Source organism: Embiotoca jacksoni, unplaced genomic scaffold, assembly GCF_022577435.1.
Source record: "Embiotoca jacksoni isolate LCO1_2020_lvr unplaced genomic scaffold, fEmbJac1.0.p SCAF_23, whole genome shotgun sequence".
In the NCBI taxonomy this organism is placed as follows: domain Eukaryota; kingdom Metazoa; phylum Chordata; class Actinopteri; family Embiotocidae; genus Embiotoca; species Embiotoca jacksoni.
Window position 1 is genome coordinate 9,803,124 of NW_027185374.1, and position 26,581 is coordinate 9,829,704.

The 26,581-nt window shown below is 45.5% G+C and overlaps 1 protein-coding gene across 1 annotated transcript; it reads right to left on the reverse strand.

Moving 5' to 3' along the window:
• Positions 1-274: 274 nt before the first annotated feature.
• Positions 275-5,483, reverse strand: flrt2 (fibronectin leucine rich transmembrane protein 2). The gene has a single exon (XM_069158639.1). It carries the CDS (start codon positions 5,397-5,399, stop codon positions 3,429-3,431), a length of 1,971 nt encoding a protein of 656 aa, XP_069014740.1. The 5' UTR covers positions 5,400-5,483; the 3' UTR covers positions 275-3,428.
• Between the last annotated feature and the right edge of the window lie 21,098 nt (positions 5,484-26,581).

The following is a 26,581-nucleotide window of genomic DNA, read 5'->3' on the forward strand; positions in this document are numbered from 1 at the left end:
AAAAAAAAAGATAAGGAAATGGACTTAACAGTATCAGTTGTACATGTCGGGAGCGTTGCTGCATGGGATTATGTCAGCTGGTGCAGAATGTAGGTTAGGTGGTCAGCAGGGTAGAGCGCAGGTCAGGGCAGCCTGATCTGTCTCCATGGACAGTGTGTGTTTGGGTGAGCTGATATGTGGATATTAGTAGAAAAAAAAAAGGTTGAAATAAAAAAATGGAGATGCTTTGATAACCACAGAAGATCTAGATATTAAGAAACCCCCTCCCCCCCCCCCCCAAAAAAAAAAAAGATCTCAACATTTCTGTCTTAATTATTTTTTTTGGCAACATAAATCAACTTTTTACTGAAAGCAATAGTTACATAAATAGACTTTTTATTTGTAGCATCGTGATTAAAATTGACAGCACTCGTGTCTTTATGTAGATACGAAGCTACAGCTGAAAATAGGCGAGGTAACGGCTAACCCAGCTCCGTTCAAACCTACCAACGCCTCCAAAGACCGCCAATGAGCACGTTGGATTGCGTTTATATATATATATATATATATATATATATTCCAGACAAAATTTGATATCTAAAAAAATGACATGTTGGGGTGTCACAGTAAAGTTCTCTTACCACAGGACAGAGCTAGGCCGTTTCCCTGTTTATAGTCCTCATGCTGAGCCAGGCTACCTGGCTGTCGGCAGCAGCTCGATTTTTAAGCATGGAAATGGCGAATGTAGCTCCGTCCAAATCTACCGGCACTTTCAAAGCTCACTGATTAATAAGCAAGTTAGATCACATTCGTTTACTCCGTACAAAACTTTGAAGTCAAAAAAATGACATGAAGTTTTCTTGCCACCAGACAGAGTTAGGCGAGCTGTTTCCAGCGTTAATACAGTCGTTCGGCAGTCGCTTCATTTTGAACAGAAAAACAGCAGAGTGGCAAACTCTCAAGAAATAAGCATATCTTCCAAAATATCAACTGTCCTTAAATATGTTCTCAATGATAGATTTTGTCTTTTTAATATATTTGCCTTAAAAAAACAAATGAAATTAAAAAAAACAAAAACAAAACAAAAAACAGGTCAAATAAGTTGTCTTAATGAAAGTAATATTTTAAGACCTAATATGACACTAAATTACATCTTAAGACGGATGATTTAATTCAGTTATTGTGTTCATTAATGGCAAAACAGATTTTAAGCACTGGAACTGGGGATGCCTTAAATTAAAGTCATTTTCTGAGCTACCGCTGGAATTACAGTAAGTGCAGCTACTATTGAGATACTCCGACCGCTGAGGTTGATCCTCTCGACACTCTGGAATAACTTGAGTACGAGCCCTTGGAAATCATTCGACTTAAAAAGTTCTGCCCGCATTACGTTCTCTCCCGCGTCTATTCTGTCGGAGCAGCTGAAACTCTGTGCCTCACAAAGAGTTAAAAAAAAAAACCCTCCGAGCTTCATGCAGCCAAGTGAAAATAAAGTCTACATATTTTTCTCCCTTTTTTGGTCGAGGATTAGGAGAAAGGGGACGGAAGAGAGGTGGTGGGAATTCTTTCAGCTTGGCCCCTCAAAATAAAATCTTGTCAAGTCAAATAAAGTCTTCTGAAATAGTGCTTAATGAAGACCCCGCACCGGCCCCTCGCGTGTAAAGAGCTGCCACCGCAGCCTTCGAGCTGAAGGGCAGGAAAACTGTTTTAATTGAGCCCACGCAGGGATCAGAGTGTGGCGTCAGACAGACACAGGCGGGGAAGGGAAAAGGGGGAGGAAAAAAAAAAAAAAAAACGAGGGTAGACGGTGAGAATCGTCCTCGCAGAAAATGCCGTTGTGAAGCGAGCAGGTGCATTGTTCAGGTGAGCGAACCGGGAAGGAAATAGGCCGTCTCAGAAGTGCGGACAAAAGGATAAATGAGGAGAAGCGGGATGAGGCGCTCGCTCATCTGACCGAGTCTGATCATGGGCGGGGTGCGATCTTATTGTTGTAATTTCCTAATTTATCATAAAGTCTAATGAATGCTGGGACAGGTTGAAATAAGTGGGTGTGTAATTAGCGTTTTGTGTGAGCCTTCTCAAAATTCATCATGCTCTTTCTCTTCACTCGCACGCGCACACGCACACGCACACGCACACGCACACACACGAAATAACCTTCATCCCACATTAGACCACAGTGGTGAAAATCCATATCATTTGCCACCAAACACAGAAAACACTGTTAGTTTTAAATGATTCCACATCATTAAGTGGCTCGATGAGCAAGAATACGCTACACAATGCCGTTTGAGCATGAGTAATATTGCCTGGGTAATGGGCTCCGGGGGGACGGCGGAGGTAAAGTGATATGCCTGCCCTCTCTTCCTCTGTCCCACACACGACGCTGAGGAAAACTGCCCCCTTGTGGGCCTCACTTGCCAAAACAGGGGGGAGGGGGGGAAGCAGAACAAATTAGGAAATTTCTTCAAAAAGGATCTGCGAGTCTCAGCACATCCACGCACCTCATTAGAGGCCATAATCCTTTGTTGCGTTTAAGCCCATGCTCATAATTGTATTTGCTGAATATGGCACATCTTTTTTTCAGAATTTTCCAAAAAGCGTCTCTTGACTAATCCCACCTTCGTTCCACTGTACACTAGAAGAACAAAGATGCTTTTAGTGTTAAGGCTCTTTTGGGAAAGCTCAGCCCAACACTGATAACATTCTCCTCGCACAGCTCTCCACGATCCCTCACACGTGATCACCACTTCTGCTCATTTCCTGCCTTGTTACTTAAGAAGAAAGTGCACTTCGATTCTTACTTTACAACATGCCACCACTGAACCAGTGCTATATTTCCACAGCGCTCTAATCAGCAGTGTTTGGATTTCCCCTGTGCTGTGTTGTCTTTTACCGCCGTTCTGTTGTATTGGGGAGGGTTTGCAGGGGTTTCATAGCGCCCAAAACAAAAGGCCATAGTTTGCCTCTGTGGTTAGCAAAGCATCCCAGCCCTCCGAAGCGCCCCCGAAATTTCCAAGGCTGACAGCGTTTTTGTCAGAAGCTACACCCAGGGTGCCGTGATTGTACAAATCCATGTTCATGTACAGTACTGACCATTAAAACAACTTTCAAAACCCTGCTGGTTATACAAAAAAAAAGAAACACTTGTATCTCCTCTTCTAAGAATAAAAAAGATAGCAGAGAATCCCACATTATTATCCACAGTATAAATTACATCGTAGACAGAACTTGGAAATATATATAGTACAGTTATATTTCACTAGAATTTTTATAGTTTTTGTTGTCTACACAAACGGTGTATGTGTGTGTATTTATGCAAGTGTTTCGGGTTTTCCTGTGTGTGTGTGTGTGTGTGTGTGTGTGTGTGTGTGTGTGTGTGTGTGTGTGTGTGTGCGCGCGCGCGCATTTATATGTGTGTGGATGTCGCTCTACTGTGTGCCGCTGCATCACGTGTGGCAGAACTCTGTACTGGGCACGTTGCTGCTCTTGCAGTAGGCTATGCTGTTGTTACTGAGGTGACAGTCTCTAAATCCAATGCCCCCATTGGGCGTGTAGATGGGCTGAATGCGAAAATCTCCTTTGAGCAGCTGCTCATTGTTCAGTGCCACTATCTGGAAACTGGTCTCAGTCATCTCCAGAATGGAGTTATCCTTCTTGGTTCCAGCCTCACAGTAGTCGTCTTTTCTCCTGCCGCGGTTGTATTTCCACTTGTTCGTGGTTGACCGGCTCTTCCTGTGCATGTGCCAGCAGAACAGGCCCAGTAATGTAACCAGGATGATAAGAACTGCCCCGCCTATGATCCCGGCCATTAGCAGCGTGGAGTTGATGCCGTCCTGAGGAGCTTGCTCTCTGGTCGACACAGTTGGCTTGGTCCTGGCCTCAGAGCAAATAGTATCCTCTCCGGGCCTGTAGGAGTTAAGGGTGTCCAGAACGTGGACACAGATCCGATACACAGAGCGGGGCTCCAGGTTGGTGAGGCTGATGTGCCTCCGGTCCCCACTCACCGTCCTCTCGCGCATCCCCTCGTTTATTTGGCTTTGGCCCCTTTTGACCCACGTGACCTTGTAGGCTGTGACAGTGAAATAGGAAGCCCAGCTCACCTCGATGTTGGTAGAGTTGACCACCTGGAAGGAGATCTGAAGGGGGTCCTCGTAAGGAGGCAGGGGCCCGGGGGGGTTGTTATGGATTGGGGGTAGAGGAGGGGAGGGGGACTCGGAGTAGTAAGGGACAGATGTGGTGATGAGGGTGGAGATCATGGTGGTGATAGGGGTGGTGCTGGGCGGGGGAGGGGGCGTGGAGCGGAGGGTGGGCCAGGGGGGCTGGTCGGGCTGAACGGGGCACTCGATAATATCCAGCGTGAGCTCTCTGATTGTCATGCCACGCACCTTCTCTGGACTCGAACACACAAACCCTCGGGCGTTGATCGAGGAAGGCAAAGACTTGAGCCACACCACCACCCATTTCACAGCACAGTCACAGCGCCACGGGTTGTTCCGCACTATGAGGTGCTTCAGGCTCGACAGGCCATCAAACACACCCTGCGTAAGTGTCTGGAGCTGGTTGCTTGAGATATCCAGTTTTTCCAGCCTGTTTAGACCAGCGAAGGCCGCCACAGGGATCTGGTCAATCTGGTTCTCCTGCAGGCTGAGTTTGACCAGTGACTGGCTGGGTAGGAGGGGAGGGGGGAAGGTAAGGGAATTGCGGGCCAGAGCCAACTCACGGAGGGTGGCCAGGTCCTGGAAGGTCCCTGGTGCGATGCCCTCATCCGTCAGCAGGTTCCCGTCCAGCAGGAGGCGCTGCAGGCGTGTCACGTTCTGGAAAGCCTCCTCTGCAATGACAGCAATGCGGTTCTCGTCCAACCGCAGCTCCTTCAGGTCCTCCGGAAGGCCAATGGGAACACTGCTTAAGTGGTTCTTGGTGAGGAAGAGGAGTTTGAGGCTCACTGCCTCCCTAAAGGCCCCTTCTTCCACCCCCACTGTGGAGATGGAGTTATCATCAAGGTGCAGCTCCTCGAGTTGAGTCAGCTGAGCCAGGGCTGCCCTGGAGATCGTTTGGATATTGTTCTCCTGGAGATGCAGGACCCTGGTGTTTTTGGGCAGATTGATGGGGAATTCATCCAGCTGGTTGCCATAGAGATACACAGTCTCCACGGAGACCAGGTTGTGAAGTTCCATAGGGAAGCCAGCATTGTTGATCTGGTTGTTGTGTAGGTAGAGGACCTTGTAGCCCTCCTCTATCCCCAGAGGCACTGATGTCAGGCTGCGTTCGTTGCAGTACACAAATGATTTGTCACAACGACACTCTTCCGGGCAAGAGGCACCCGGGCTGAACTGCATTTGGAGGCTTAGGATGACAGTCAACCAAAACTGCAAGAATGAAGCCCAATCTTTATTCCAGGGTCCAGCCAGAAACTCCATAGTGGAAAAACAAAAAAGGAAAAGGAAAACCAATAATAATAAAAAAAAAAAAAAAAAGCAAATACGAAAATCAGAAAGGCAGTGACGTATATATCCACCAAAAACCCAAAAAGTCCACCTAGGAGAGTTTGGTAATGATGCAGTTAGCTGGGAACAGAGCAGGAAACCGTGGGAGTAATCCTGTAAATGCTAGTCCTCAGCTGAAGAGCGATGGTCTCATTAGTGGTGGCCAGTCCTCTGACTGACTCCATCCATGCTGAGACATCAGACCATAGCAGGACTCTTCGCTCGCTGCTCCATGCAGAGCTCAGCCGGGGCCAAATTTGAAGCCACGCAGTAGAGAGCCACCGCAGGCTCCGCTCGCCTGTCCGTCACACACTGCTGGTCCCCGACCAGGGCAGAGTCCAAGGGGGGTGACATTTGGATCCAGAGACCTGGGGGAAAACAAAGAAAAGCTAGATGAGTATTTTCAGGGGTGGCCTGTTCTCGGGAAAAAAAAAAAAAGGGGCCTCTCTTTTCCTTCTGCCTCTTTATTTAACACACACACACACACACACACACACACACACACACACACACACACACACACACACACACACCAACTGTCTTCCCTTCTCTCCCAATCGTTCCTTCTCCCTCAAACAGAAAGACAGAGTCACAAAACATAGCGTTCACTGCTCATGTGGAATTATGCACTGGCTATGTTAAAAAAAGAGTCTGATAAATATTCAGAACAGCTCTTGCACATCCGGTTTCACAGACATAAAGAAGGCTTTTATCCCCCTGCGCTCTATCAAAGGAGGTAATAGAGCACTGCAAGAAGACACACTCATGGATTCACAGGGGTTCTCAGCAACATCAGTGTTGCTTAATGGAAAACATGCTAAAAAAGATAAGGCTAATAAAGACATCAGCTTTTTGTGTGCCGACACGGACCCGCGAGATATTTCCTTGGACGGGAAAAAAAATATTTAAAAAAAACAATTAAGAGCAGAAAACAAGCTGCAACTGCTTTTTTTTTTTCTTCTTCTTCTTTCTCCGACTGCTTGAGCAGACATTGTGGGCAGAGGTACACGAGTAAACACACGAGAGCTTACAGTAAACAGAGGCGATTGTTTTGTCCTAAGGACTAAGGCCTGAGGAAGAGCGCGTTACTACGTCGCAGGCCCGAGCCGACCATCTCCAAACTCAAGATTTAAGGCCGTGGAGATGGCACAACAAAGGAGAGGCAGTTGAGGAATAAAGACGCGCCGGACCAGCTCCTCCTCATCCTCCTCCTCCTCCTCCTCCTCCAGGTCGGAGTGACATACACGTGCTGTCAAGTGAAATGGGATTGGAAAATAATTCAGTCCCTCCACCTGCGATAAATGATCGATACGAGCTGTTTCTCAGCATGGGGAGGTTTGTGGTAAAGCACAAGGGCATTGGATTACATGAGACCCCGAGAGCCATTATTCCAACTTTTATGACACCCCCCCCCCCCCCCCCCCTCCGCTGCAAAATGATTGAAAGATAGTAGTTGTCATCTGTAGCTTTCAGTTTAAGCGAAGCTCCACCCAGAGTCCATGTTGGATGACACACAATGATAGAAACGGTGGGTTGAATGTTAAGCACAGGAGCGGCCCTGACTGTGGATTAAGCAGCCCTGCAAAGGTTCGGAGCAGCAACTCGGCCACATATTTCAGAAAATAATAGGCATTTTTGATTCTTTTTTTTTTTTTTTTTTTAGGGGGCTGAGTTGAAAACCTAAATTCTTTATTATTATTATTAGTAGTAGTATTATTATGTCCGTCAGCTGTGACTGGGGAGTGTAATAAAAAAAAAAATACACTTCTGTGTCCATGTATTTGTCTTCGTAGTCGCGCATTGTTTGTTGACTCGGTGGAAGCTCGCATGGTCTCGTTGTGGCGGAGACGGAGAAACAATCCTTTGACACACATCTGTGATCTACTTTTCTAAATTGAAAGAGCTAAATTTAATCAAATAAGCTTCGGGGAGGGTGTGTGTGTGTGTGTGTGTGTGTGTGTGTGTGGTGTTGGGGAATAAGCAACCACATGAGGTGATAAAATGTGCTGCCACAGCGACAGAATCAACAGCAGAAGGCAGCAGCATCAAGATTATTATAGCTGCATAAGTAAAATGTCTCCAAGAATACAAAATAAAAGCCTTGAAAAGACGCACAGTGTCAGTTTTAGGAGACAATAGCAAACCTGATAAACTGCGGATTTAAACCAAGGAGTGAAAGAGATTAAAAAATACTTTTCTCCCTCCTTTTCTTTCTTTCTTTTTTTTTTTAATTTAATTTCCAGCCGAGGGAGCACAGTTTCTCACCACCAGATGAACGCTGTGATATGTGGCCAGGACAATCCGATTAGAACTGGATTTAGCGACAGAAACGCAATTAAAAGTTTAAAATGGATCGGGTATTAAAGAGGCGATAAGAGGCGGATCAGGTATACTTCAAAGGCTGCCCAGTGAGCGGTGTTCATTTGAATGAATTATTTGAAAGGGGAGAATTGAAAACCGTGCAGTGCATTGAGAGTGAAAGCCCCTCAAAAGAAAGAAAGAGAAAAAAAAAAAAAAAAAAAAGTCCAGTTCTCTCTCGGGTGAAAAATGTGGAGCGGTGCGCTTTGTAGGGCAGTAATCTTCAACTCGATGACATATCTAATTAACCTACAAATATACTGACCAACAGTTTTAATTCATCTGTACAAGTGACTGTGAATAACAGTGTCTGCGTGCACCCTCGGTGTTGGTAGTTAAAGGTGATCGGCTCTACGTGGGCTTGGTTTACATGCAATTTCGAATTTCATTTGAAAAGTAGTCGATTTATATGCAACTCAGGCCTGAGCTCATTTCCTGGTTGATTAAGAAACGTCCACTGTACCTTTGCTGAGCCTTTCTCCATCGCAAACCCCGCTACCGCATTCAACTTTTCCCCTTTCTTTAACAAGCCTCCGTCCTTCGTACGGTCCCGCTGTGTGACCGCGCGTAAAGGTCTGCTCGGCAACGCTGGTGCGAGTCGGTTCCGATCAGCAGCGAGAACCCGGCGGGTCTACGGAACAGCATATTTCCTTGCATGGGTACCCCCCCCCCCCCGGCGCGTCCGTCCGCACCGCTGTCCGCACTTAAATTGTCGTGTGTGCGCGCGTGTATGCGTGTTTTCCAGCTCCCCCCCCCCCCGGTGCTTCGCGAGGAAGCTCCTCCGCTTTAACTCGACACCGTCTGCGGCGCGCAAGGACCGAAGGAAGCGGCGGCAGCAGGAACTTCTCCCCTTCCGAGCTCTGCCCGAACGGCGAGGGCGCACTCACCGAACCGTGCGCCGCCTGATCCTCCGCTGGCCATGACGGCCAGCTGCGTCCGTCCGGTGCGCTTGTTTTAGTGCGGAGCTCAAACTTGCCTTTAGTGTCTGCGCAGCTCAGACCCGGACTCTCTGCCAGTTGTTTTCTTTGATGGATTCAGTTGATAGTGCGACGTGTGTGCACCGCTCACCTCTCTCTCTCTCTCTCTCTCTCTCTCTCTCTCTCTCCCCCTCCTGTCCCTCCTCCCCTTCTCAGAATAAAGAATGCATCTCCTCCAGCAGCTCCATGATGGCTTTAAGCCACAGAACCTCCCCGCTGCCCTCACACTGCAGAAAATAGTTTGTCTCTCAACAGAGTTGATCCCCTACACGCCACTTGCCCGGCCTACCTCACCCCGCAACCACGTCTGAGCTTTCATTTGCATTTTAATCACACCATCCAGGAATTCGGCTGGAAGTCATACTGAAAAAAAAAAAAAACCCACCACAAATTCCTTTAATATTCCAGGATTTACGGAGTCCCTGAAGATGCCTACTAGCACACACTGTGTCTGGACTTTCCCTCGGCTTGCTGTAATATTTTAGGACCACTTTAGCCCCCCCCCACACACTTATTTTCAGTAGCCCTGCGAAGTTTGTTTTAATTAGCCTATCACCGGATAATTAGCCCCCGAGCGAGAAGGCCCGGTCTCCTCTTTACTTCCCGTTTCCTTCCTGGAGGGAACTGAAAAGCATTTAGACACACGCTTGACAGCCAAAGTCATTTCATCTGACTCCGCCGCTTTCTCGGCGTTCGCACTGATTCAGCAGCGCACCGCTGCTCTGTCCGCACCGCTCCAGCGGCGCGCGCGCGCACACATCCGCGCGCACGCCCCGACCGCGTTCGGCTGCATCCGGTTCGTTATCGCGATCAATAAGGCGGCGTTAACGCGCGTGCACTCTTTCCTCGAGGCAACGTTTTCCGGCTGACTGGGAAAGCGCGAGTTCCCTCAACGTACCCCGGTGCCGTTGATCACCTTCTTCGTACGCTTTACACTGCGTGACGTTTGAAGCCAAACTGAAATAAAAGTGAGAATATTTCAAAACAATACAGTCTTATTACTTGCAGGTTAAATATTAAACGAAGTCTTACTCTCGGGTTTTTTGTTGTTGTTGTTGTTGTTGGTTAAAGCCTACTTGGTCCGATGCGACCCGTGTAGCTCGAAGATGCCGGTGTTGGCGGACGTGTGATATTGCTGCCTGACAGCCAAATCAATCTGATGACTTGTTGACTCACTTGTGCTGCTCTTAGCATATAAGTCACAAAATAGAAGTAATTATAATGGATGACAGTCGGTAGAAAAAAAAATATGCAGTTAATTTACAGTTACTATTACAGTTACTATGTGTTGTCAATTAATGGCTATGGAGATAATATTACACAGAATAAACTAATCACTGCGAACGCATTAAAACAGTTCGGGCCTGTCCTCAGTTATTAAAAGAGAAATCCAAGCAGACATAAAGTGTATATACCAGATACATCTCCTTTAAAAGCGAAAACTGAAACGGTATCCAGACATCTTCTTTTGGGTCGTAGAATTAAACATGCACTCTGCTCCTTTACATCTTTTTGCCACATGTCGACATCCAGAACCGATCAGCTGTTTTTCCTCAGTTAAAACATTTGTTAGAAAAGTAACCAAAAATGAAGCAAATATAATCAGTTAAATTACTTTCATGAAGTAATTGAAATAGTTACATTTTTTTTTTTTTTTTTTTTTTTTTTATTTAACAGGGTAACTAGTCATCTGTAACCTATAATAATCCAGAAGTAACCTTCCCAACGTCACGCGCTACAGTGACTGCAGCTCAACAAAGTTACACGGACTCACTTTATAATGTACTTTGGCTCGTGTACATACTTGGTCGAATTTTCCAAAGGGAAAAAAAAAAAGAAGACTTTTTTTAATGTATTCATTTGCAGTAGTGACAGTGCCTCTCACATCAGTGTTCTCCCGGGAGGTGAGTTTGTGGTGCCAGCTGACAGTGCCCCGTGGCTAACGTCACAAAGCCAGACTCACTGGCAAGCTGGTGTACGCTCTGGTGTGTGCTCTGGGCTTTTCCACTTTCTGAGTGAAAAACAAACTTAACGGCGCAATGTTGAATGTTGTGAAGGGACAGACAACTGATTTTCTTGTTGAAAGGGGGTTGTAGGAAGCAGATTATATCAGTGTTTGTTGGCGATGACATGCGAGGTCCCTCGTGGAAGCTCAGAGAGGCGTCAATGCCGGGTATCAGATGTCAGAGCCGAAGCTGGTTCCACACATACGTCCAAAAATACTTTTTTTTTTTTTTTTTTTGAAATATTGAAAAATGTGTTCAGCAGCTGCAGTGTCATGAAAATGTATATTTCCTTACACGGGGAAGAAAGGAATTATGGATTACTGACAAAAGAGAAGGGATTGAAGTGTCAGTTTTACTTCAGACGCACTGAAACTGCCGTGCCCCCCCGTGTTGTTCAGTAGTCGGGGGTCAGAAAGGCACACACGAGTCACGAGATGCCCGCGGGTCAGCAGGTGCACGCGTTGCCTTTGATCTGTGCCTCCAGTTGCCAAATAGTATTAATGTTTGACTTGCGGTGACCCACTTCAACACGTACAACTTCTCCAACAAATGATGTGGCTCCCCCTTTTCTTTTCTTTTCTTTTCTTTTCTTTTCTTTTCTTTTCTTTTCTTTTCTTTTCTTTTCTTTCTAAAATCCCCCTCGCCGTTTCGTCCAATCGGGCGCGCGCGTCGTCGTGACGCGTCATTCTCGCCGTTCGCCTTTCACGTTTGATTTCGGCCGCCGCGTCCCCGGGACGGGGCGGGACGCTGCGAGGCCCAGTCCACAACATTTAATTCCTTCATAAATCAAGCTTCTCTGCAAGCCATGAATTATTGATTGAGTGAATTTAGAGGAAACGGCCTATTTTTATTTTCTCCTTGATGGACGTGTTTTGCAGCGGTGCGCTCAGTTCCTTGGCTGCTGCTGCGGCATTATGGGATGTCTCTTTCGAGCACGCGAACGGGAGCAGAATGACAGACACTGAGATGGGCGAGAGAGCGGCCTCAGGGCATGTACACTGAGGCCATTATCCAACCTGTTAATTTGATTTTGTTCATTGTTGTCAAGCAAAATAACAGAGCGGGAGGTAGACATAAAATAGCCTGAAAGAAATGATTGCCTTTAGATTAAAAAAATGAATCGTGGAATCTAATTACTAAAATATAGTGGACTCTTCTTGCAGGCCTCTGCCTCAGTTCGTTGAAGCTGTGCTGTAATCTATACTGCAGGGAAATATTTCAGCCTACACCCTCTCCTGAATCCCAAAGTGGAAATTCCCCTCGCCTTGCCCTGAGACCTTCCCAGAGTTTTGGTGTGGCATATTTACTCTGCACGCTTGTGTACCTTGATAACACTGCAGATACGCATGACCCCAGAGCACATCAAAGCCCACTCTGTCCATCTGCTCCTGGTCGAGCCCCAAACAGTGTTAAAGCAGGGTAGAGGGAGAGAAAAAAAAAAAAAAAGTCCACTCAGATATGCAGATATGTTTATCCCTCGCTTATATTCCCTCCAGTCCCCGGAGACATCATTAGCTTATCACATTTCTCATGAATTTACATTTGGACACTGAATGGCACTTCAAAGGTGCCAGCAACATCAGCGTTTAAAAAAAATATATAAAAAAATAAAATAAAACCTCCACCACAAGTATTGGCAAGATCTGTGCAAGAACTAACTGTGGGAAAGCACGGGAATGTGGCAAGTTGTGATGTAATCGGCCCCGTCACTCGAGATTTCTGTGGCTTGAAGAAAAATATGCTGATTAGACCGGGCGATCAATGCGTTCATTAATTTATAAGGCGATGTAATTATGTTTGCCCCCGCCGATTACCAATCTACATGCATCTAATGTCACAGCAGGGCTCCAGAAGAGAACCTTTTCACAGCCGAGGAAGCGAGTCTCACAACAACGAACTGTATATGTGACTGGAGGAGCTCAGAGGACGGCTGCTCACCCCGCCAGAATAAAAGTCTATTTTAAAATTTGAATTAATCTCTTTAACGTTTCATGAATTATAGACAATAATACGATAAGCAGCACACACCTAAAACATGTTGCCTGCCGAATAGATAACAGAGTGAGTGTAACATTAAATACCTCCCCACCTGTTTCATTGTTAAAGTGGAACAAATCGAACCCAGACCCTCCTGGGAGGATCCGGCACCGCCCCACCTGCCTCCATAATGTCATGCGGGGTGTTACATGTGGCATTTAAATGCACAAAGATTTATCAGCCTGGCATAAAGTTGCTTTAATAAGAAGAAGTAAAACGGTCAGCGGGGCTGTCAAAAAGGCCGGCGACTCTCAATCAGGGTCGTTTCAGTGAGTCGCAGCGAAAGGCAGCGCGAGCATGTGAATTATAGGGGAGCCGGAGTGAATGCAGGGGCCTGAGTGAATGCTGCCCTGTGCTAATGCCAGGCTGTAAAAACACTGACTTGACAACAAGCAAGCCCCTGTAGTTCTGCTGAGGGAGGGATGTGGGGGGGGGGAGGAGGAGGAGGGGGCCAATAGAGAGAGAAAATGGGTGGAGACGTTTGAAAAGAGGACTGGTTTTGAGATGCGGTTGCCATGTCATCCTCGGATTGAACACCTCGGGCAACTAACCCACAACGTCTTAATTGTTAAGAAAAGCGGTGGCCATTTTCTGCTGACATGCTGCTTTCTGCCATTAACAAATATTTATCTTGAAGGAGCAGCCCCCTCTGGGCACGTCATGCGATATTTGGTGTCAGTTTGTTATGGTCATGTGTTTGCCCTACGGTTTCCGCCTCATGTATCAGAACTTCTCACAGAGAAACTAAAGTCCTTTAACAACTTACTGTTGTATTTCTACAATCCTCAAATACTCCTCCGACCATCTGGATGAAATAAAATCATGTCTGTTGAACGATAAACAAGGTTTTTCCTCTTGTTTGTTTTCTAAGTAGCACCTCTTGTCAGGCCTGCTAGTGACACGTCTCTGTGGAGGGTCCTCCAATTTGTTCCAGAATGAAATATCTCAGCAACTATCACACAGGCAGAAAATAGATTCGGGTGAAATTTCAGTTGTCAGTCAAGAAATAAAAAAAAAAATCATAATAGTTATTGTGATTATTTTCTTGTGTTATTTCTCTTGTTTTCACTGGTGCGTGGTAGTAGTACTTTGCGGTAACTCGCGTCAAAGCTGTTTGCCGAAAGCAATGAAACAACTAAACGAAGAGAAGACCAGCATCCAGGCCAGAGAAGAGTTTTGTCAGATGTGTGCCTCTAAAAGATGAGATGTGACGGTACAAACAGCACAAGCGCAACAACAATCAGGTACTGCGCAAACGCTGCCACGCAAAGCCAGACTATCATAAGTCTACCACAACTAGCACAGTGATTTAAGGAGCCAATAACTGAGCGGACGTGCCGTCGGCGGATCGGTAATCAAAGGCTAACTTTGTGAGTTTGAGAGCGAAAACAACATCCTTCATCTCAGAGATGACGCTGCAGACACGCTTCCATCGCCTGTGTCCTGGAGTTTTTTTTTTTTTTTTTTTTTTTTAAAGTTTCATGGCATTTGTGGAGTTTACGGCATGAGTGAGTCTCTCTTTTTCTATTTTTGTGTGTGTGTGTGTGTGTGTGCGTGTGTGCGTGTGTGCGTGTGTGTGTGCGTGCAGCAGTGGGGGAGGGAGGCTTCAAATAATAGTCTAATTGATCTAAGCTGACATCCAACAGCATCTTTGCTTGAAATGCCCGTTCATAATATCATGCCCCCCCCCCCCCCCCCCCCCCCCCCCCAACGAGGTGAATCTCACCGTCTTTGGTTGTGGCCTCCAACGCAGCGTTGTGGTTCTTGAGGGAAATCTCTCAGCCCTGACCGGGAAGGATCGCCGTGAAATGTGGCACAAACATCCACACCCCATCAGCAGGACCAACGACCCGACCTTTATCCGCACATGCAGTTGGTGTTCTGTGCTATTTAGCCAACGCTAGCGTGGTGAACGTGAAAAACACTCCACCTGCTGATCACCGTTATGTTCGCGTTGTCACTCGGATCGTGTCAGCGTGCTGCCTCAGAGCTGCTGGCATGGCTTTTAGTCCTGTTCAAAGAGTGACGAGTGTATATTTGATATATATATTTTTTTAGCTCTGTAACTCACACGTAATGATGATTTCCAACATTTTTAAGGGTGAATTACGGCAGTTTCTTGGTAATAGATCTTTGTAATGCCAACCTATGTGTGTTAAGAAAGTTGAGGCAGATGTAAAACTGGCCATAAAACAATGTCATGCCATCCCTGATTGTTCAAAGGAGAACAAAGGTCTTCAAGACTTCTAAGACAAGAATGCAAATATGTTTTCTTTGCGAGTAATTATGGAAGAAACTAGAAAACAGCCCTTGAATTTTCATTAAATTACCGCTGATGTTTCACAGCTAAGCACATTTCAGATTAATCCTCACTAAAGCTTTTCCTGGAAAATACTGCTGTGTCCCTACATTTGGTCAGATATTCGCGGGAGAAACACACAGGCGGAACAATGTGAAACGCTTCATGTGTGATTGTTTTAGCTAAACCGGTTTAAAAGCGCGTGTTCTGATGTCTTTATAAATCCCAGAGTTTCACTTTACTTGATGAAAACGCGCTGCCTCGCAGGATTTCCTCCTCATTCTGCACACCACGTCGGGAAAGTCAAAGTGAGAACGACGCGGCGCAGCTGTTAGAAAACAGCCTTGTTGTTTGGGAGTAAAAAAAAAAAAAGACCTGCGAGAGAGCAACTTACAAGAGATCAACGGGGACAGAACAGTAGAGGAGGAAAAAAGACAGATGACAGGAAGGAGCAGGTCTCGGGGTCACGCGAAAGATGGGCCTGATCCCACCTCCAATCCCTGCAGCTTTTCTTTTGTTTGAAGTCACATCTGGGCTAAATTTCCCCTTCTGAGCTGAGCAAAGAGGAAGTCTTCTGGGTGGGTAGACGGGGGCTCCTGCCTCCCAGGCTATACTGTTCTGAATAGTGTGGATCCCGTGACTCACTAAACCAGAGGCTGAACAAACCCAGATCCAGACCCTGATTCAGGGTTCATCACGGTGGCTCCATGATGACTACTGGAAATGATTCAGATCAGGTACTCTCTGACACGTGTGAGAAAACGTCTGTTTTGACTGCAGATAAACTTCTTCTATTTAACAGTCACTGCAGTTATTACACGAGGTTCAACACTCACGTCTTTCATCACAAAGGTCGCGATAGTCTCCTGTAGTGTGAAGAGGGGGCCTTAAACTACACATTGGACCGGGGGAAAATATGACTTCTGAATGAGCTTCAGTTTATTGGGAGCTCCTCAAAGGATCACGAGCTGACTAAACAGGAAGGAAATGAAGGAAAGATAAACTGTTGCCACACAAAATATCTTTATACGTTGTTGTTTTTTCTAATCTGTCCTTTTTTATGGTGAAATATTGATGACTCAGGCAAGAAAGTTCTTCCAGTAGAAACAGCATGATACAAAAAAAAAAAAAAAAAATCGGGTGACTCGAGTCGCAAGCAAAAACAGTTTAAGAACTACTTATCTGGTTTCTTTATCACAATCATAATACTCATGCACATGGTTTGCAATAAAGATAAGCTTTTGTTGATGATTATAAGTCACTAAAATGACTGTAAAATTGTTATGATGGTTTAGACCTAGAAAATATGAAAGGGTCACCACTAATTTCACACATAAAGGTCCGTTTACTCCTGATTAAGATCCTTTGACAATAATAAAGTCATTTTTTTGCTATTGGAGGAGTTTGGATAAAAAAAAAGTCCTGATGATGTCATCGGGCTTGTCTCAGCTTTGTGCTGACACATTTTTTTTTAAACGTAAACTTTTTTTTACAAGCTAAAAAAAAGACAAAAGACAACAGTTCAACTAAACTGTATGTTTGAGATGTATTATGGGAAATGTGGGACAGACTGTTTTGGGTGTTTGACCCATGAAAGGGACTCAAAGTCAGGAAATCTCAACCCTTCTGGGTTTTTTTTATCTGTATCTCGTGACACATATAACTTTACAGAAAATCAATTTAAATCAGTGGACCAGCCCTTTAAGGGATCACAAATTTAAAAAAAATAGTTGGGAAACTGATTTGTTAACGTTAATGAACAAAATGATGCACCAGTGAGCAGTGAAGATCTTATTCTTATATGCAAGTATTAATATAAAATTCCCATTCAGAATTTATAAAATGTAAAATAGTGGTTGTGGTCATTTTGTCCAATTTAATGACCTGTAATATTAACATTAAAGGGTGACGCCACTCATCTTGCACAAGTATAGACAGTTGTACAATGTGTTCTGTGGCTTTGGGAGGACTTTTCTAAAGTCGGCTCTGCTCGGTCCGACCACCATCTTGACTTGATCACGTCCTTACAGCTGTTTAAAGACTGCCTGGGCCTGAATGACAATCTGTGTTTATCTTCACTTTCCCCTCCAACTAATTACCTAAACCTCCGGAACACCAAAACACCACCGTCCCCTGAACCTTTTCCTGCACTGACAGCTGATTTATTATTGCACCACTTCAAATTAGTGCCGAGTGGAGAACGTCTCACAACAATTTACACTCGTGGCCTGAGACGCTTATTAATTACTATATTTTAATTAAAGATAATTACAATATCCAAGGATATAATGTCGTTTCAGAGTAAACGCTGCTTATGTACGTAGCATCAAATAAAATAAATAGATAATTGATGTCGCAATTTATTTTTTTTAATCTGGAGGGTTAGGTTATCAAAACAGATGCACACACACGCACACGCACGCGCACGCACACGCACACACACACACACATACACACACGCGCGCACACACACGCACACACACACACACACACACTTCTCTGGGGATGAGGCACAGAGGTTGTTCTTCACTTTCCCTCTACTTCTCCGCTCCCCTGTCTTCACTTTCAGATTAAACACTGTGCCAATCTTTATTCCTCGTGGAAATGTTTAATTGCCTGGGAAGCAAAGAGACTTTTCAGCTCTCGGTGCGTCCGAAAAAGCAGGCATTGTAGCGGATATTTGAAAAGTCTCCTATCTGTTTTACCCCACCCCCCTCTCGTCTATTCAAAGCCCCCCCCCCCCCCCCCCACCCCCGATGCGTGAGGCAGGAATTTGGATAAATCCAGATTACATCAGGAGGCAGGTGAAACAGCTCACAAAACAGACAGCTAAAAATATAATTATGCTGTCAGACACCGCTAAGCTGCAGCCTTTAATCCTCCGCCATGCCGATGCCATTACTTGTCTTTTCCCGTCAAATGTTGTAACTTAATATTTTCATCCCATGTCTTCATATACATTTGCTTCCTCTGGTTACTTCATCATCATCAAGATTTTTTTTTTCTGGTTATTTATTCTAGTAACAATCACAGCATTGGCCTTGGCGAGCTTCGCCGTAACTCGATGCGTTGCGGTGCTGGAGCCTGGCGTGTGATCTTTTAGCTCTTATTTTGGAATATTTGCTCGCAAGTTGAAATAAAATTCCTCGCAACAACATGCCCCGCAGATACGCAGATGCAGATTTATCTTTCCTTTCTTTCTGCTCCTCACAAGTCGACAGCGTCAGTGCTTCATCCTCGTGTTTACGAGCTCCTCCGGTGCTGCTCGCCACGTCGTGAAAATCCTAAATGAGATTTCACTAAATGGCATCTTTGCCCCATATGGTTTTGCTGAGGCAGTAGCCCCCTTTAAAACAATCTGCGGTTCCATCTGGTCACTGTGGTTTTTGCCCCTGGTCTGGTCCCCCCCCTCCCCCCATCCCCCCTCTCTCCCCCCCCCCTCCTTTGTGCTTTCACTTACTGCCGCCGCGTGCCGCCCCCTGTTCGAGAAGAGTCACACGAAACAGCTCGAGGGCGTCTCTAGGCGGACGCCCGAAGTGAGAATCGCCACTCAGGGCGCTTCGGGGACGCCCGGCGAATCAGAGCGCCTCACTCAGAGGACGCTGCCGGCCTCGTCCGCACGATCCCGCGGAGAGGCAGCGGGACGAAGAGGCTCTCGGCGAGAGGGGAGGAGGAGAGCGATCGATTCGGAGGGATCCGTTTTCATCGCTCGTTCCTCACCGAGCGGCAGATCGCTCCTCCTCTCCTCGCTCAGGTGGCACGGGGCCCAACCCTGGCGCCTGCCACCCTGCCCAGATTAATTGAAGCATGCTGTTGTAAATGAATCACATATGGCTAATATTGCCCCACTTTACCCTCTTCGGCACACGCCAGCATCACCTATCCTGGTTTGTTTTCTATTTCAGGAGCACACAACTCCCCTCGTGTCTGCTATTTTCATCCTTTTTTAAAAACATTTTTTTTTTTTATTTTACTGCTCAAGAAAAAAACAAAAAGAAGCAGAAAGAAGAAAGTGTAAAGGTAGCCGAGGTCGGGTGCTCAAGTTCACTGTAAAATTCATGACTTTCCCTTTTGGTTTTACATTTGTCTCTTTCCACGGTCCAATCTTTGCTCTTAACTTGGCACGAAGCAGATTAATTGCGCTGTCGTACAAAAGGTAGGAATAAGCCAGGCGCACCTGTCCCTGATGCCACCGTGCATTAAGATGAATGCGTCACAGCTTTGGTCTTTATTAGTTATTTATAAGACCCACTGCCCAGAATAACAGCACTAAAAGAAGGGGACAGAGCCAACGAGCGCTCACGGCGGTTTGTTGGGAACCCCTCACCAGGAAGTAACGTGCAAGTCTGGACCAAAGTGACTTGAACAAGAGCGTCCTGCCAGGCGGCTTGATCAGGTTGTCATGTCAACACATCCACGGTTGTCAGTTGTTGTTTTTTTTTAATTTTTTTTTTAATTTTAATAAATGCTGAAGTAAATCAAACAGAAATGAGCCATGCTAACATGTGACAATGCTAAGAAGAGGTACAATGTTTGGGATATTGGCAAATTTCTGCTAAACTTGCTCATCGGCACTAAACGCGCAGCAGAGAGGAACATAAGCACATTACGTTCACATAAAGGGAAAGAAAATCCTTCGTCTTTATCTCATAGTTATGAGGTTTAGGTGGTTCTAAATCATCGTGACGTGGGAGGACATGATTTAACGCAAGAAATATGTAAAATGTCACAGTAAAGATTTTCACTGGTGTGAACAGATGTAAACGTTTACAACACACAGCGTGGAAACTCTGGGTTGCACCGTTGGCAGCAGAGCGAGACCCATGTTTCAGCTTAATGTTTTTTAAGTTTGGGACACTGAAGTACATCAAACAGTTTCTTATTGCTAAGCACCACTGGATGCGCTGACCGCCATCACTAAAAATTACTTTTACACTGAAGAAATCTTAAAATAGAAAGGTTTTCAGGCAAGTTCTGAATTGTTACAAATACTGCTCCATCAGGCGACTCTACAGCGTCTTATAATCATGAGGCAGCGTCCAAAAATATGTCATAACGACGAGTTTAGATCTAAAAATCTCTTCAAGGAATGCGACGCGCTTCGTATGCCAACAGAGGAAGAGGAGAGAACGCCGTTTCTCCTGAACAGGAAATCTTTCCAGAAGATGCCACTCGTGGAAAAAGTGCTCGTCCAAACGCGCCTTTAAACGACGAGCAGTGAGGGCTTTGTTCCACTCGAGGAATTATTTTGTTCCTGTCAGAGGTGATCTCGGAGCTCCGCAACACGGGAGGCGTCCGCAGCCTGTGAGCTAATATTTTGTACTGAATCAAGATGTCTGATAGCTAATGAGAACACAGCCTTTCACAAAGCCGCGGTGCCCCGTCAGTCCCTTCTTATCATCAGACTCATCAGGGTGTATTCACTTACTTGGCAGAGCCCCTGATTACATGGTTAGAAATTCAAGTGGTAGACGTATCGGGTTTGATATGAATATTATGTGGTTTGCCCACGGGGACAATTCCATTTGTAAGACATAGCCCCTCTTCTTTGTCGGAACCTTTTTGGATTTGTCACTTTGCATTTGCTTTAAGAGGTAAAGCTTTTAAACACTCTCAATAATGGAAAGCATGCTTTGGTGGTGACACCGCTATGATCTATATCAAAGCCATCTGGAAAATAAAAGTTCCCGCTTGTCTTTAAAAGCGTTTTTTTTTTTTTTTTTTTGCTCTTTAAATACTGTTTCTTAAATTTCCACGTTACATCCTGTGCTGAGGGGGCACGATAGTAAATCAGTTCATGCAAATGTTCTATGCGACTGCGCTTCAAACGCTCCGAGGATGATGATGATGCGTTAAATTTAGATGCAGTAAACTAAACCCTTGTCTATCATTGTGGTTGTGTACATCCCCAGACGCCCTCACATTTCCTCATCTATGTATAAAAACAGATGTTAACAACACGGTTCTTTTGGAGTGCATTCTCAAAGTGCACTGGCCCTACATTAGAATGGGCCTGTTTTTTATTAAGCACGAGCTTGACGTATGTAATTCGTTCACTAAACGCTGTGTTTGGGCTCCCAGCGTGCGCTGCCCACATGCATTTGTCACGGCGAGCCACTTCTTCATCCCACCGTTGTGATTAATTGCGTGGCTCTGCTCAGATTTACAGCGATAGCCCCCGCGGTCAGAGAATGCGCGCGCGCCTCGGGCCCTGCGGCGTCCACGGCGGTCGGCAGCGGTTAAACCGGTGGACGAGAGGCGGGGCACGCGCACGCTGCCACGCCGCCGTTTGTAGGTGCTTACTCTGCACACCGAACCTCTTTGTTCTCCCGCCGACCTTCATCCGGACACTTTTATTTGACAACGAGGTGCGCCCCGCGACAGCCGATTGGAGCTGATGTCCCTATGCAGCCGCCAGGGGTGGTGATTATGACTGCCATAAAACAGCCTTGGCTCCATCTCCCCGGTGCATAAGAGGAGGAAAACAATAGCTGGAACGCGTGCCAAACAACAAAAAAAAAACAAAAGAAGACCAAGGGAATGTCAAAAATTCCCCCTCCTGTTATTTAAAACTGTTAAGAGCTAGCAGGTATTTCTCATGACTATCTGCTTTCCCCAGGGTGTCGAGTATCTTCGGGGAGAGTCTCGAAATGCTTCAGAAAGGTAGTCGGTATGCGGAGACTGCACATGGAAGCATTTTAGACGACTGCAGAGCGGGCGTCCGCTGGAGAGATGCGAGACGAAACATTGCTCAATGTCCTCTTCAATGTATCTCTTGGAAAGAGTGTTAACACATGTTCGGTTCCCGGGTTATCTGGGCCTCTGTGTGTGTGGGGTGTGTGTGTGTGTGTGTGTGTGTGTGTGTGTGTGTGTGTGTGCGTCTGAGGATGCAGGATAGTAACTGCTGTGTCATAGCGGGGGTTGTGTAGAAATAAGCTCCTGGGACTTCAGCGCTGGCTCAGGTCCAACTCTACTGATACGTTAACAAGAAGAACTTGTTCTTATCAATGGGGTACTTTATTCCTGCTGTACACACACACACACACACACACACACACACACACACACACACACACTAATCAACAGACACAGAAATGCAAACATCAAACATTCCAATAAACTCACACACACACACACACACACACACACACACACACACACACACACACAACAAACACACACAGTTGACCGATAGACCCGCAGACAAACAGACAGACGAGCACATAACCCAGTCTGAGAGACCGATAAACACACACAGATGGACAGAAAATCACACACACACACACACACACACACACTCACACACACACTCACAGCATGTGGGTACAGAAGCAGTGCTGACATCAGGAATGCCCCCCCAGGTCCACAAACACTCACACACACACACACACACACACATTGTCCGCTTGATATTATTCTCAGTAAGATGAAACAGAATCTTTCAACCAGGAATTATACAAAAAAGATGGGACATGAAAGAAAGGGGGAGACATAAAGGGGGAGATATTTGGGTGTTAGTGGCGGCATGAACGTACGCCGGTGGTGTCTTGGTAGGTGGGAGTACTGTGCAAAAAAAAAAAAAAAAAATACAAGTGAGAGGTGATTCTACAGAACCTGGTTTGGATCTAATAAGAACTACAAGAAATAACAGGAGCCAGAATGACTGATATTGATACAAAAACAACAGACGGATCAATGTTCTGCTCTTCACCCTAATGTTGTTGTCGATACTAAAACAAGGCTTCGGCTGTATTGATGCTTTCAGTATTGATCCATCCACCCCTTGATTTTCACACACTATAAAACACAGAATGCAGCGGCTGGATTTGTTAAGAAAGTCTGAATCCTCTGCACTTGCTGGAACAAACAACATCTGCTGGACCTGATGAGAGCCGGGAGAGTGAATCAAAACAAAAGTTACAAGCTCAAAAACCCAAATGCAACAAGCGCCAAAGGTGCTAAAATGCTCCATAGATTTGAGAACTGCCAAATCGAACATTATTAATTTGGCCGATAATAAAGGATTATTCCATTTGATCTAAAGTTGGCTCATTTCCCTCTGATGTTGCTATCGCAGAGTTTTGGAAAGCTGCAGGGAGCTTTCAAACAAATACGGCCCAAAAACCAACATACCGGCGAGCGGGGATGCATATGCAGGGTGATTAGGTCAGATCCCTGGAGTAGCCGCAGATGGAGATCCCAAATGCAGTAAGCGAAAAGGCTGTTGTGCAGGTGTAGCCCTTTTAGAAGTAATGCTGCGCCGTTTCACTTATGAAGAGAAGCAGATGACTTCAGAACAGCTGAATGACTGGATTTCATGGATATACTGGTCTCGCCGTTTTTATGAAGAGATTTTGTTGACAGAAAAAGTCAACATTGCTGTTTATTGATTTTGCTGAGGGAAATATGCAACATCAGTTGTTAACAGATCGTTGTTTTCTTTTCAGACCGCTGTGTGTGACACAAATCTCATTCTGAAACATCATTTTATGATTCATTATCTGAGGATGATGGTTTTGATCAAAAACTTTGGTGCGTGTGATGTGAAGCCCAGCACAAGCCATTTCAAAAATAAACCGTCGCCTGTCTTGTTAGTGTCGGTCTGGCCATGTGGTTTGTGGCTCTTTAGCGGAATCCATTTAGAAGTAGAGGTATTCTCTTGTGGGGACCCCCATTGGATCACACTCCCACTCTTAATACCCTTATGTCATCCCATGTAAAATGTTCACTTTATTCCAACCATATATTGTATAAAAAAAAAAAAACTGGATGTAGCCTCCGTAACATCGTAGGTTTCCTGAAGGGTGGTTTTGAACCTCAGTTCCTGGGTGCTTCTGACTGTCGCCATCTTGGCAGTGTTTAACTCGGCCTTACCCGAATGATTCAGAAATGGGCAACAAGGTGGTGTGTGGGTGAAGTTGAGGCGGCCTGAATGAAGCCTGAAAGCTAAAAGCAGCCCAACCCTTAAATATGTACAACTTAAAGCCTCACTACAATTTCATTGGGTGAGTTTTATACTTAGTTTGGAGCCAGAAGTCACCACATCTGGACAAGCTGCGGAGGAACGAGTGGTGGATATGACTTGATCTGATTGGGGACCCGAGGACACTACGCCTGCCCACCTATAATGGGAACCTGACTGCGACACAGGCCTGTCAATCAAACAAAAATTACAGCTCTTTGACGACCCATATCTAATTCATTAAATTATTATTTTCAGGTGGACTGCCAGAAAACAAATCAGAAGGAGCTACTTAGTGAATGACATCATAATGAGTTGTGGGAAAATTGTAGTAACTTTGTATTTTATGAGAAGTTGAATATGAGTCTATGGAGCAAGAGCCGTTTTGAGCCTTTTAAAAACAGTCAATGATTTTAACATGGGGGGGTCTTTGGGGATTGACTCAGTTTTAGAACCCACCTCAAGTGGCCATTTGAGGAACCGCAGTTTTTGGCACTTCATTTTTCTGCTCTGGAGGTTGCAGCTTGGCACCAAGTGGCTAATTACTTTTGGTTAAACAACTACTGTTTGTGGTGCAGCATTAAGAATCAGTTTCCGACCATGCTCGGTGCCACTGTAGATTCAAACAGCACCCAAATTAAATATATTAAAGCTCCACAACTGTAAGACCACATTGTACAACTTTGGGCTTGATAGAGGAGAGACACTTGAAAGAAGAAGGGGTTAATTAAAATGGAGCAACATAAGTCTCCCACAGGTTGCATGAAAGATTGTAGCTTGATTGGCTGCAGCCTCGTTGTGCAAGATGGACGCCGGATACACTGCGCATATCCAGCTTATTTTTGTAGATGGTAGAGGTGTACAGCATGTACTCGTGCATAAGATAGAGGACGCAGGAAAATACAGGAGAAAGAAAACGACGGCCGAGAAAATACAAAAGTCTGAGATCAGTGATGACGATAGGAGTGAAATCAGGAAGAGAGCAGAGCCCCGTCACCTCCTCGGCTGCCCCTGGCTACCGGGTGAAGCCGAGCAAACGCAGCGCAGCGCCCAGCCTCCCACCGGCCTGCTAATGTCTCACCACGGCCTTCCTCAGTGACAGGGCTTTTTCACAGAATTTAATAACAGTGTGTTTGGTCGCTCTCTCTTCTCCTTCTGCTTTTTTTGTTTTTTTTCTCTCTCTCCGGCTTTCTCCACTTGTCGTACGTTCTCCTCTTTTTGCAGTCAGACCCTTTACTGAAGCCAACAAAAAGCCTTGATTTTATTTATTTTGAGTTCGGACGGCTGCCTACATACAAGCACGAACACACGTATACAGTAAAAAAAAAAAAACAGCCACCGCTCTCGAGTAGCACCAAGGCTAAGTGCTGCAGTACACGCCATGTGTCACTAAACCGAACAAAGAGTACAGATCTGTGCCCCCCCCCCCCCCCCACACACACACACACTTCCACCCCCCCCCCCCCCCCTCATTCCTCCCGCACATTATTACCGAAGAAAGTCTAAAAGCTGCATCATGTGTTTGACACTGTCGAAACCGTTTTCTGTCTTGTGCTGCTGCTGCTTTGTGCCGTTCGCCGTGGATGTCACACGTTCCCGTTGTTATCAAAGATCCATTAAAGACAGCTCGCAGAAAAAGAAAAAAAAAAACACACAAAGCAAACGAACGACCTCACAATAGCTCCTGTGTTGTGGTGTTTTTCTTTTGTGACTTAATCACGCAGCTCATTACCATGTTTAATGAGGACTACTTTCACTTCCTCCATAAGTGAGCGCTTTTACGATACACACAGTTTCAGTGCTCGCAGTAAGGAGATAAAACAACGCGTAAAGTCTGAGGCAATTACACGCAGTTCCTGTATAATCTGGTTCCAGTTCCACTGTCGCAGCGTAGAAGTGGGTTTCTGCTTCGAAAACAGCAGCACAGCAGTTGTGGTAATAAAAAGCCACATCAGGACATAACAAACGCGTTACTGTAAATGATGGATTCAATTTGACACTCACTGCAGAAATATCAGTTTTTGAACCGGAGCCTGGTTTCTAGGAGGTACCAGAACCAACGTCACGAGCTTTTATTGTGGTACATATAATGGTGTGCTTCTGTTTTACAACTCATACTTAATACTTGCTTGGATGCTTTACACTCTGGACACATTTCTTCTACTGCAACAGTAAATTAAATGAATTGATCCCACACACACACACACACACACACACACACACACACACACACACACTCTCTCTCTTCCACCTCAAACAAGGCTGCTTTGTCTCCACTCACGAAAAAGCATAAAAATAAGTGGAAGTCAAATGTACAGTTTTATATCTGTGTGCCAAAGTCATTCCAGTGACATTATTACTACTTCTTTTTCCAGTCACCTTTATGGTACTTGACTACTTCACCATGGCAACAACGGTGACTTGTTTTACTGTGGAAAAAGTATGCCCAGCATCTTTACAAAATTTCAAATAATCTC

Coding starts and splice junctions, on each gene's coding strand:
- flrt2 (XM_069158639.1), bottom strand. CDS start 5,399: ATGGAGTTTCTGGCTGGACCCTGGAATAAAGATTGGGCTTCATTCTTG.